Source organism: Pseudophryne corroboree, chromosome 2, assembly GCF_028390025.1.
Source record: "Pseudophryne corroboree isolate aPseCor3 chromosome 2, aPseCor3.hap2, whole genome shotgun sequence".
Taxonomy (NCBI): Eukaryota; Metazoa; Chordata; class Amphibia; order Anura; family Myobatrachidae; genus Pseudophryne; species Pseudophryne corroboree.
The window spans coordinates 348,626,971-348,640,630 of record NC_086445.1 but is presented as its reverse complement, the minus strand read 5'-3'; the positions used below and the strand labels follow the sequence as shown (position 1 = coordinate 348,640,630).

Here is a 13,660-nt window from a genome sequence, read left to right as displayed (position 1 = left end):
AATTGTTTGTCGGCCGTCTCATGTCGTCAACCGACCTTGCAGCGTGTTGACATTATCACGTAATTCCCTAAATAAGCCATCCATTCCGGTGTCGACTCCCTAGAGAGTGACATCACCATTACAGGCAATTGCTCCGTTTCCTCACCAACATCGTCCTCATACATGTCGACACACACGTACCGACACACAGCACACACACAGGGAATGCTCTGATAGAGGACAGGACCCACTAGCCCTTTGGAGAGACAGAGGGAGAGTTTGCCAGCACACACCAAAAACGCTATAATTATATAGGGACAACCTTATATAAGTGTTTTCCCTTATAGCATCTTTTATATATTTCTAACGCCAAATTAGTGCCCCCCCTCTCTGTTTTAACCCTGTTTCTGTAGTGCAGTGCAGGGGAGAGCCTGGGAGCCTTCCCTCCAGCCTTTCTGTGAGGGAAAATGGCGCTGTGTGCTGAGGAGATAGGCCCCGCCCCTTTTTCGGCGGGCTCGTCTCCCGCTCTTTAATGGATTCTGGCAGGGGTTAAATATCTCCATATAGCCCCCGGAGGCTATATGTGAGGTATTTTTAGCCAAAAAAGGTTTTCATTTGCCTCCCAGGGCGCCCCCCTCCCAGCGCCCTGCACCCTCAGTGACTGCCGTGTGAAGTGTGCTGAGAGGAAAATGGCGCACAGCTGCAGTGCTGTGCGCTACCTTAAGAAGACTGAGGAGTCTTCTGCCGCCGATTCTGGACCTCTTCTTGTTTCAGCATCTGCAAGGGGGCCGGCGGCGAGGCTCCGGTGACCATCCAGGCTGTACCTGTGATCGTCCCTCTGGAGCTAATGTCCAGTAGCCAAGAAGCCAATCCATCCTGCACGCAGGTGAGTTCACTTCTTCTCCCCTAAGTCCCTCGTTGCAGTGATCCTGTTGCCAGCAGGACTCACTGTAAAATAAAAAACCTAAGCTAAACTTTTCTAAGCAGCTCTTTAGGAGAGCCACCTAGATTGCACCCTTCTCGGCCGGGCACAAAAATCTAACTGAGGCTTGGAGGAGGGTCATAGGGGGAGGAGCCAGTGCACACCACCTGATCCTAAAGCTTTACTTTTTGTGCCCTGTCTCCTGCGGAGCCGCTATTCCCCATGGTCCTTTCAGGAACCCCAGCATCCACTAGGACGATAGAGAAAATGGAATTATAGAACAAAATAATAATGACTAATTGTAAGTGTCTCTGTGGTGGTATTTGAACCCGGGTCTGTGCAGTTGGGGGCTTGTGGTATTAGTGTGGTGAGCCACAGGGACTTTTACCAACCAATGCTAACAATAGGTATATTTCACTAATATATAAGAATTATGTAAGTTATTTATCTCTCTGTGCTGCCTGCTAGATTGTATTTTATTTTATTTTATTTACTTAACTAATTATTTACTAATTATTAGATAGTTATATTTGTTTAGTTAGAAAGTGTAGAATGGTAATGGTCTTGCTATAAATTTGAAAGCACAATGGTTATGGTCTGTATTTTGAATTATATGTATAACTAGGTTCACACTGGTATTAATTGATTCAGGTGCTTTTAATCCAAAGTAAGTGCTTAGGAGGCGTCTCTCATTGGATGATGATCCCTTTAAATATCAGCTACTTCTAAAGCACAGGAACTCATTCTGATGAAACCGACTGCCCCTAAGTCAGAGAAACGCGTTAATTAGGGCTGGAGCTACAACTTTATGGTCCTGACCATCTCTACAATTGTTGCTGGGCTGACTGTCGACCATCTCCGCCACCAACAGCCGCGTCTGCTTCCCCCCCCGGGACCTGCCAACGTCCGCTCATTACCACACTAGAGACCTGCCATCGTCTCTACACTGCTACTCCCGCATTGCCTGGCCTCCAGAGTGCTACAGGATACGGCTTGTTTCCATCATTACACCTGCGGTGCTGCAGACACCTGAGACCTGCCATCGTCTCCACTCTTGCGGTGTTATCGATATCTGAGACCTGCCATCGTCTCCACACCGCTGCTCCCGCATTATCTGGCCTCCTGACTGCTACAGGACACGGCTTCTGTTCATCTTTTCTGTGGTGAGCTTCCAGTGTTATGTGTGGGGGTTGAAAAGTGAAGCAGTACGTTGGCTTGGAGATATCAATATCAATCTCATCAAGGGTGGCGTCTAAATTCCCTTATAGTACATACCTTTTCCAGTATAACTTATACGGAGGCATTTTAATCCACGGTGGACTTTGTATTCTAAACAGAGCTTGAAGTGAGACGTCTCTTCATTAATACTCTGTATTAGTTCCACTAATACTAATTGGATACTCCATGCTTCACAAAAAATGGGACATTCCTATTAATTACTAGGATGGTCAGTCGATCATATGCTCCTTAATTAGTTAATTTCTTGTTTATTGATTGTATTTAATATTTTTTTAAACATTTTAATAAATTGTATTTATCAATTCAGCACCTTGCGCTCTCTTATATAGTTATAATTATAATTATATCAAAAAAAATATTCTCCCTGTTGTGACTGTGGAACCCTGACGATAACTTGATTTTGACACAACTTTTGTATTGCGTCGCAAACTACCTTCCTGTCCGGAAGAGAAGCTGGTAAGGCAGATTTGAAAAAACGGCGAGGGGGAACGTCTTGAAACTCCAGTTTGTACCCTTGGGATACTATTTGTAAAACCCATGGGTCAAGGTCCGAATGAGCCCAGAACTGAGTAAAGAGTTTGAGACGTGCCCCCACCGGTGCGGACTCCCGCATCGAAGCCCCAACATCATGCGGTGGAATTGGCAGAAGCCTGGGAGGACTTCTGCTCCTGGGAGCCCGACAGGACTGGTGATCGTTTACCTCTTCCCCTTCCTCTAGTAGCAAGGAAGGAAGAACCTCGGCCCTTTCTGTATTTATTGGGCCGAAAGGACTGCATCTGATAATGGTGCGTTTTCTTTTGTTGTGGAGGAACATAAGGCAAAAAGGATGACTGACCCGCGGTAGCCGTAGATACCAAATAATCGAGGCCGTCACCAAACAATGCCTTACCTTTATATGGAAGATATTCCATACTTTTACTGGAATCAGCATTCCATTGGTGAATCCACAATGCTCGTCTAGCTGAGACTGCCATGGCATTGGCCTTTGATCCCAAAAGGCCAATATCCCACGCGGCTTCCTTTAGGTATGCTGCAGCGTCCTTGATATAACCCAGCATCAAGAGGATGCTATCCCTATCTAGGGTATCTACATCAGAAGACAAGTTGTCTGCCCACTTTTCGATAGCACTACTTACCCACGCAGATGCAATGACAGGCCTGAGTAGCGTACCAGTGGTCGCATAAATGGACTTTAACGTAGTTTCTTGTTTACGATCCGCAGGATCCTTAAGGGCTGCCGTGCCCGGTGACGGGAGAGCCACCTTTTTAGACAAATGTGACAGGGCCTTGTCTACAGTGGGGGGTGACTCCCACTTTTCCCTATCTGCAGAGCGAAACGGATAAGCTACCGAAATTCTTTTGGGAATTTGAAACCTTCTGTCAGGACTTTCCCAGACTTTTTCAAATAGCGTGTTCAGTTCATGAGAGGGAGGAAACGTTATCTCAGGTTTTCTTTCCTTATACATACAGACCCTTTTATTAGGGACAGCCGGGTCCTCAGTGATATGTAATACCTCTTTAACCGCCACAATCATGTACTGAATGCTTTTTGCCAATTTTGGATCCAATCTGGAATCGCTATAAATCGACACTGGAATCAGAGTCCGTGTCGGAATCAGTGTCTTCCAACTGGGCCAACGTACGTTTTTGAGACCCTGAGGGGACCTGAACATGCAATAACATATCTTCCACAGATTTCTTCCATGCCTGGGTCTGAGACTCAGACTTATCCAATCTCTTACTAATAAGAACCACATTAGCATTCAAGGCGTTCAACACATTTGCCCAATCAGGCGTCGGCTGTGCCGACAGGGTCACCCCCGCAGCCGTTTATGTCCCTAATACAGCCTCCTCCTGGGAAGAGCCTTCAGCCTCAGACATGTCGACACACGTGCACCAATCACCCACAGATACACCGGGCATATAGGGGACAGACCCACAGTAAAGTCTGTCAGAGAGACACAGAGGAGATTTGCCAGCTCACAACCCAGCACCAAATCAACGGGTTTGAAACCACTAAGAAATTGTCAGACCTGTAGCGCTGTAATTATCACGTATATTGCACCAACTTATACTGTGCCTCCCCCCCGTTTTGCACCCCTGATACTTGTCAGTGTGAGGAGGACTACCGTCCCTGCAGCTTGCGGAGAGGAAATGGCGCCGTGAGGAGAAAGCTCCGCCCCCTTAATGGCACGCTTCTGTCCCGCTTAGTTAATACTTATACTGGCGGGGGTGAGGACAGTGCCTTGGCACTAGTGTCCCATCATGCCAGCGGTAGATTGAGGATTTTTTTAGCTGCCCAGGGCGCCCCTCGCGCCCTGCACCCTGTAGTGCCGTGTGTGGGAGCTTGGCGCGCAGCGTCCGTTCGCTGCGCGGTACCTCAGAAAATGCCGTCCCTGAAGAAGTCGTCTTCTTTTCTTCGGTTACTCACCTGTCTTCTGGCTCTGAAAGGGGGTGACGGACGGCTGCGGGAGTGAGCATCTAGGCGTACCCAGCGACCTCAGGAGCTAATGGTGTCCTGTAGCCAAAAGCAGAGCCTCACTAGAATTTGGTCATACTTCTCTCCCCTAAGTCCCACGAAGCAGGGAGACTGTTGCCAGCAGCCTCCCTGAACATAAAAAACCTAACAAAGAGAAACTCAGTAGAGCTCCCCTGCAGTGCGTCCAGTCTCACTGGGCACAATTCTAAAACTGGAGTCTGGAGGAGGGGCATAGAGGGAGGAGCCAGTTCACACCCTTTGAAAGTCTTAAAGTGCCCATGTCTCCTGCAAATCCCATCTATACCCCATGGTTCTATGGTGACCCCAGCATCCTCTTGGAAGTATGAGAAAAACTATTTCCTCCCATTTGAAAATGCCCCATAGGGTCTACATGTGCATTTGTCAAAATAGTACTGATGATTTAAGGAACCAAAGCCACAACATAACAATGTATATATCCTTTGACAACTTACCGGGGTCAGTGATTGCTCCAAACCTCCATTTTCTTTGCTTAGGACAGGGAAGGAATTTAAGCTGGCATTCTCCCTGTAATAATGCAATAACAATTCACATTGTATCTGTTCGTTCCTAATTCTTTTTATAAACACACATAATCTAAAACCAGTGGTTCCCAAACTTTTTTAAATCATGGTGCTCTAGAGTATCAGAATTTTTTCTCACGGCATCCCTTGAGCAAAAGTTTCTTATTCAGAAATTTAGAAAGAAAACTTTTGTAAATTGTGTTTATACAGTATGTCATCCTTAGGTTCAATTGTGTGGTGAGGGAGAAGATTTGCTTCTGTTTGTCCACATATTTTGTGACTGACAGCCACCAGTACTGGTTTGAACTATTCATTTAAAATAAATTTGAATTTAGTCCTCTACCGCCAATCAAAGGTACCCCAGGGTGCCTAGGCATTCAGTTTGAGAACCACTGATCTAAACCTTTAAAACCGCATATATATTTAAAAGACAAGTGAAGTTTAAAGTACTAAAATTATCAGATTTTACATAGCTTTTTGTTTGACAAACAACAATTATTAAAAAAAAGCTGCGAAAGTTAGGGGAATTGGTGATTTCTAGTAAACCCCAAACCAGCGATATACACATTGCCACTTTATTAAGTACATCTGTTTAATGTAAATATGTAATAAGCTAATTATGCGGCAGCAATTCAATGGATAAAAGCAAGGAGACATTAAACACGGTTGGTACTACAGTGGCTAAAAACCTTAGCCTACCTGAGCATTGTTGCTGACCATGGGCCTAATTCAGATCTGATCGCACAGTAACCAGACCTCAATCCAGTAAAGAAAAATTACGATGTGGTGGAAAAGAGCCATGTAAAACATGAATGAGCAATTGACAAAAAGATGTACATAATAAAGTGTCCACGGAGTGTATGGCAAGTGTTCATAGCTCCGTAGCCATCCTAATTTGACTGAACACATTTCTTACATCAACAAAACAATTCTTCCCGCAAAACAGCTGGAAAACTATCCTTCATATACTGAAGAGTAACAGCACATATACAAATAGGATAATGTCAGACATGTTAATGAAAATGCAACACTGACACTCGATGGAAATGCAGTTATCATATTACACAAAAATGATTTTTATGCCAAAATGGTACAAGTAGAGACTTCAGAAAAAAGTCCTGTAACAATGGAACCACAGTTCCCATTAATACAATGTACATACAAGATGCCTTTTTCTAAGTGGAAAACCTGCTTATCTGCCATAACCTATAAGCAGCAATATAATGTCTGCTCTCTGGCGTGCCAGTGTTAGGCTAGATACACAAATGTAGGATTTAAGCGCCGACCCGTTTGGTAAGCCTACACAATTAAAAATCTGCTGCGCGATATTTCTGGCCGGGCATCATAACTGGGCAGGTATTTAAATTTTACCACCCAGTTGTGATGTCACCGTCGTCAGCTCCTACAGACGCCTATGGGCTGGTCGGTGGGTCACCTGCATACACATGAAGATAACACGATTTATCTGCTAGACAAATCTTCATAGGCTGTGCAGCAGGTCTAATCAGATAATGTATATCTGTGGTTGACATCATTCCATACATACACACACACACACACACACGTACTAGGCAATATATCATACGTTGGCTGAATGGAAGACATATTACATAGTAATTACCAGGGCTGCTTCTAGACAATTTGGCTCCCAGTGCGATATTTCAAAATGCGCCCCCCCCCCCATTGCAATAAAAAAAAATTGCGTGCCCCCCCCCCCCCCCCAAATAGCCATAAATAGAAAAAGCACCCGACAAGGGTGTGTGGCCTGATTAAAATGGGCGTGGCATCATTAAAGTGGGCGTGGCCTCATCTGATATCATCACAGCCACCACAGGGGGAAAAAAAATAAGAATTTACTCACCGGTAATTCTATTTCTCGTAGTCCGTAGTGGATGCTGAGTACTCTGTAAGGACCATGGGGAATAGACGGGCTCCGCAGGAGACTGGGCACTCTTAAAAGAAAGATTAGGTACTATATCTGGTGTGCACTGGCTCCTCCCTCTATGCCCCTCCTCCAGACCTCAGTTAGGGAAACTGTGCCCGGAAGAGCTGACATTACTAGGAAAGGATTTGGAATCCAGGGTAAGACTCATACCAGCCACACCAATCACACCGTACAACTCGTGATAACTATACCCAGTTAACAGTATGAAACAACAAATGAGCCTCATTAACAGATGGCTCATAACAATAACCCTTTAGTTACGCAATAACTATATACATGTATTGCAGAGAGTATGCACTTGGGACGGGCTCCCAGCATCCACTACGGACTACGAGAAATAGAATTACCGGTGAGTAAATTCTTATTTTCTCTGACGTCCTAGTGGATGCTGGGTACTCCGTAAGGACCATGGGGATTATACCAAAGTTCCCAAACGGGCGGGAGAGTGCGGATGACTCTGCAGCACCGAATGAGCAAACTCAAGGTCCTCCTCAGCCAGGGTATCAAACTTGTAGAATTTTGCAAAAGTGTTTGAACCCGACCAAGTAGCAGCTCGGCAAAGTTGTAAAGCCGAGACCCCTCGGGCAGCCGCCCAAGAAGAGCCCACCTTCCTCGTGGAATGGGCCTTTACTGATTTAGGATGCGGCAGTCCAGCCGCAGAATGTGCAAGCTGAATCGTGCCACAGATCCAGCGAGCAATAGTCTGCTTTGAAGCAGGAGCACCCAGCTTGTTGGGTGCATGCAGGATAAATAGCAGTTTTTCTGACTTCAGCCGTCCTGGAAACATAGATTTTCAAGGCCCGGACTACGTCCAGCAACTTGGAATCCTCCAAGTCCCGTGTAGCCGCAGGCACCACAATAGGTTGGTTCAAATGAAACGCTGATACCACCTTAGGAAGAAATTGGGGACGAGTCCTCAATTCTGCCCTGTCCATATGGAAAATCAGATATGGGCTTTTACACGACAAAGCCGCCAATTCTGACACCCGCCTGGCCGAAGCGAAGGCCAACAGCATGACCACCTTCCACGTGAGATATTTTAACTCCACGGTCTTAAGTGGCTCAAACCAATGTGATTTTAGGAAATCCAACACAACGTTGAGATCCCAAGGTGCCACTGGAGGCACAAAAGGGGGCTGAATATGCAGCACTCCCTTAACAAACGTCTGAACTTCAGGCAGTGAAGCCAGTTCTTTTTGAAAGAAAATAGACAGGGCCGAAATCTGGACTTTTATGGATCCCAATTTTAGGCCCATAGTCACTCCTGACTGTAGGAAGTGCAGAAATCGACCCAGCTGAAATTCCTCTGTTGGGGCCTTCCTGGCCTCACACCAAGCAACACATTTTCGCCATATGCGGCGATAATGTTTTGCTGTCACATCCTTCCTAGCTTTTATCAGCGTAGGAATGACTTCATCCGGAATGCCCTTTTCCATTAGGATCCGGCGTTCAACCGCCATGCCGTCAAACGCAGCCGCGGTAAGTCTTGGAACAGACCGGGCCCCTGCTGTAGCAGGTCCTGTCGGAGCGGCAGAGGCCATGGGTCCTCTGAGATCATTTCTTGAAGTTCCGGGTACCAAGTTCTTCTTGGCCAGTCCGGAACGATGAGTATAGTTCTTACTCCTCTCTTTTTTATTATCCTCAGTACCTTGGGTATGAGAGGAAGAGGAGGGAACACATAAACCGACTGGTACACCCACGGTGTCACTAGAGCGTCCACAGCTATCGCCTGAGGGTCCCTTGACCTGGCGCAATATCTTTTTAGCTTTTTGTTGAGGCGGGACGCCATCATGTCCACCTGTGGCCATTCCCAACGGTTTACAATCAGCTTGAAGACTTCTGGATGAAGTACCCACTCTCCCGGGTGGAGGTCGTGTCTGCTGAGGAAGTCTGCTTCCCAGTTGTCCACTCCCGGAATGAACACTGCTGACAGTGCTAGTACGTGATTCTCCGCCCATCGAAGAATCCTTGTGGCTTCTGCCATTGCCATCCTGCTTCTTGTGCCGCCCTGTCGGTTTACATGGGCGACCCCCGTGATGTTGTCTGACTGAATCAGCACCGGTTGGTTTTGAAGCAGGGATTCTGCTTGACTCAGGGCATTGTAAATGGCCCTTAGTTCCAGAATATTTATGTGTAGGGAAGTTTCCTGACTCGACCATTGTCCTTGGAAGTTTTTTCCCCGAGTGACTGCCCCCCAACCTCGGAGGCTTGCATCCGTGGTCACCAGGACCCAGTCCTGTATGCCGAATCTGCGGCCTTCGAGAAGATGAGCACTCTGCAGCCACCACAGCAGAGACACCCTGGCCCTCGGGGACAGGGTGATCAACCGATGCATCTGAAGATGCGATCCGGACCACTTGTCTAATAGATCCCACTGGAAGATCCTTGCATGGAACCTGCCAAAGGGAATTGCTTCGTAAGAAGCTACCATCTTTCCCAGCATTCGCGTGCAGTGATGCACAGACACCTGTTTTGGTTTCAGGAGGTCCCTGACCAGAGATGATAATTCCTGGGCCTTCTCCTCCGGGAGAAACACCTTCTTCTGTTCTGTGTCCAGAATCATGCCCAAGAACAGCAGACGCGTCGCAGGAATCAGCTGTGACTTTGGGATATTCAGAATCCAGCCGTGCTGATGCAGCACTTCCTGAGATAGTGCTACACTGACTAGCAACTGCTCTTTGGACCTCGCCTTTATCAGGAGATCGTCCAAGTACGGGATAATCATAACTCCCTTCTTTCGGAGGAGTATCATCATTTCGGCCATTACCTTGGTAAATACCCTCAGTGCCGTGGACAGACCAAACGGCAACGTCTGGAATAGGTACTCCTGGTGAGGTGGGTAAATGGGGACATGCAGGTATGCATCCTTGATGTCCAGCGACACCACAAAATCCCCCTCTTCCAGGCTTGCAATAACCGCCCTGAGCGATTCCATCTTGAACTTGAACTTCTTATATTAGTGTTCAAGGATTTTAAATTTAGGATGGGTCTCACCGAACCGTCTGGTTTCGGTACCACAAACATTGTGGAATAGTAACCCCGCCCTTGTTGAAGGGGGGGGTACCTTGATTATCACCTGCTGAAGGTACAGCTTGTGAATAGCCGCCAGTACTACCTCCCTTTCTTCGGGAGCAGCTGGCAAGGCCGATTTGAGGTAACGGCGAGGGGGAGTGGCCTCGAACTCCAGCTTGTATCCCTGAGATACCACTTGCAGAACCCAGAGATCCACCTGTGAGCGAACCCACTAAACGCTGAAGTTCCGGAGATGCGCCCCCACCGCACCTGGCTCCGCCCGTGGAGCCCCAGCGTCATGCGGTGGACTTAGAGGAAGCAGGGGAGGGTTTTTGTTCCTGGGAACTGGCTGTCTGGTGCAGCTTTTTACCTCTTCCCTTGCCTCTGGGCAGAAAGGAAGCGCCTCTGATCCGCTTGCCTTTCTGAGGCCGAAAGGACTGTACCTGATAATACGGTGCTTTCTTAGGCTGTGAGGAAACCTGAGGTAAAAATGTCGACTTCCCAGCTGTTGCTGTGGATACGAGGTCCGAGAGACCATCCCCAAACAACTCCTCACCCTTATAAGGCAAAACCTCCATGTGCCTTTTAGAATCAGCATCACCTGTCCACTGCCGAGTCCATAATACTCTCCTGGCAGAAATGGACATTGCATTAATTCTAGATGCCAGCCGGCAAATATCCCTCTGTGCATCCCTCATATATAAGACGACGTCTTTAATATGCTCTATGGTTAGCAAAATAGTATCCCTGTCGAGGGTATCAATATTATCTGACAGGGTATCAGACCAAGCTGCTGCAGCACTACACATCCATGCTGACGCAATTGCAGGTCTCAGTATAGTACCTGAGTGTGTATACACAGACTTCAGGATAGCTTCCTGCTTTCTATCAGCAGGCTCCTTTAAGGCGGCCGTATCCTGAGACGGCAGTGCCACCTTTTTTGATAAGCGTGTGAACGCCTTGTCCACCCTAGGGGATGTCTCCCAACGTAACCTGTCCTCTGGCGGGAAAGGGTACGCAATCAGTAACCTCTTAGAAATCACTAGTTTCTTATCGGGGGAACCCCACCCTTCTTCACACACTTCATTCAACTCATCAGATGGGGGAAAAGTCACTGGCTGCTTTTTCTCCCCAAACATAATACCCTTTTTAGTGGTAATCGGGTTAATATCAGAAATGTGCAACACATTTTTCATTGCCGTAATCATGCAACGGATGGCCCTTGTGGATTGTACATTAGTCTCATCCTCGTCGACACTGGAGTCAGACTCCGTGTCGACATCAGTGTCTGCCATCTGAGGTAGCGGGCGTTTTTGAGCCCCTGATGGCCTTTGAGACGCCTGGGCAGGCACGGGCTGAGATGCCGGCTGTCCCACAGCTGTTACGTCATCTAACCATTTATGTAAGGAGTTGACACTGTCTGTTAATACCTTCCACATATTAACCCACTCAGGTGTCGGCCCCGCAGGGGGTGACATCACATTTATCGGCACCTGCTCCGCCTCCACATAAGCTTCCTCATCAAACATGTCGACACAGCTGTACCGACACACTGCACACACACAGGGAATGCTCTGACTGAGGACAGGACCCCACTAAGTCCTTAGGGGAGACAGAGAGAGAGTATGCCAGCACACACCACAGCGCTATATATCACAGGGATTAACACTGTACTGAGTGATTTTTCCCAATAGCTGCTATTATACACAATTTGCGCCTAAATTAATGTGCCCCCCCTCTCTTTTCTACCCTTCTCGTAGTGTATACTGCAGGGGAGAGCCTGGGGAGCGTCCTTCCAGCGGAGCTGAGAAGAGAAAATGGCGCCAGTGTGCCGAGGAAGATAGCCCCGCCCCCTCCGCGGCGGGCTTCTCCCGCTTTTTTAATAATATTAATGGCGGTGGATTAGGCACATATACAGTGTTATACACTGTATTATGTGCAATTTTGCCAAAGGTATAGATATTGCAGCCCAGGGCGCCCCCCCCCCCCCCCAGCGCCCTGCACCCACCAGTGCCCGGAGCGTGTGGTGTACTGTGGGAGCAATGGCGCACAGCTGCATTGCTGTACGCTACCTTATTGAAGACCGCAGTCTTTAGCCGCCGATTTTCTACTGATTCTTCCGTCTTCTGGCTCTGCAAGGGGGACGGCGGCGCGGCTCCGGGAACGGACGATCGAGGTCGGGCCCTGTGTTCGATCCCTCTGGAGCTAATGGTGTCCAGTAGCCTTAGAAGCACAAGCTAGCTGCAAGCAGGTAGGTTTGCTTCTCTCCCCTCAGTCCCTCGTAGCAGTGAGTCTGTTGCCAGCAGATCTCACTGAAAATAAAAAACCTAACAAATACTTTCTTTTCTAGGAAGCTCAGGAGAACCCCTAGGGTGCATCCAGCTCTGGCCGGGCACAGATTCTAACTGAGGTCTGGAGGAGGGGCATAGAGGGAGGAGCCAGTGCACACCAGATATAGTACCTAATCTTTCTTTTAAGAGTGCCCAGTCTCCTACGGAGCCCGTCTATTCCCCATGGTCCTTACGGAGTACCCAGCATCCACTAGGACGTCAGAGAAATAAAATTAAAAAAAAGTCCCCTTTTTACACATTACAGCAGGCAAGTGTCCCCATATTACACAGCGTGGCAGGCAGCTGTCCCCATTTTACACAGCGCAGCAGGCAGGTGTCCCCATATTACACAGCGTGGCGGGCAGGTGTCCCCATTTTACACAGCGCAGCAGGCAGGTGTCCCCATTTTGCAAAGTGCGGCAGGCAGGTGTCCCCATTTTACACTGTGCGGCAGGCAGGTATCCCCATTTTACACAGTGCGGCAGGCAGGTATCCCCATTTTACACAGTGCGGCAGGCAGATATCCCCATTTTACACAGTACGCAGGCAGGTGCCCCCATTTTACAAAGTGCAGCAGGCAGGTATCCCCATTTTACACAGTGCGGCAGGCAGGTATCCCCATTTTACACAGTACGGCAGGCAGATATCCTCATTTTACACAGTACGCAGGCAGGTGCCCCCATTTTACAAAGTGCGGCAGGCAGGTATCCCCATTTTACACAGTGCGGCAGGCAGGTATCCCCATTTTACACAATGCGGCAGGCAGGTATCCCTATTTTACACAGTGCGGCAGGCAGGTATCCCCATTTTACACAGTGCGGCAGGCAGGTATCCCTATTTTACACAGTGCGGAAGGCAGGTATCCCCATTTTACACAGTGTGGCAGGCAGGTATCCCCATTTTACACAGTGCGGCAGGCAGGTATCCCCATTTTACACAGTGCGGCAGGCAGGTTACAAGTGGGGGGGAGGAAGGGGGAGAGGGGGGGGAGAGAGAGAGAGAGAATACTTACATCTTCCCGTTCTTCGGGTCCCGCCGACTCACGTCCCTCGCGCCGGCCGCTTCCATGCTTATCTCCTCTCCTCCCTCTCCCCGAGCGCTCCTGCTCGGGGGGCGGGGCTTCGCGGAATGACGCGTTTGCGTCGTGACGTCACGACGCAAACGCGTCATTCCGCGAAACTCCGCCCCCCGAGCAGGAGCGCTCGGGGAGAG

General features: G+C 48.4%; 1 protein-coding gene across 1 annotated transcript in view; it reads right to left on the bottom strand.

The window, feature by feature from the left end:
- LOC135019278 (cohesin subunit SA-2-like) overlaps positions 1–13,660 on the bottom strand; it is a 440,449-nt gene that overhangs the window by 392,686 nt on the left and 34,103 nt on the right. Inside the window, exon 3 of the mRNA XM_063953088.1 lies at positions 5,093–5,165. Within this exon, the coding sequence (XP_063809158.1) occupies positions 5,093–5,165 (73 nt within the window). The remainder of the gene's footprint in view (positions 1–5,092; positions 5,166–13,660) is intronic.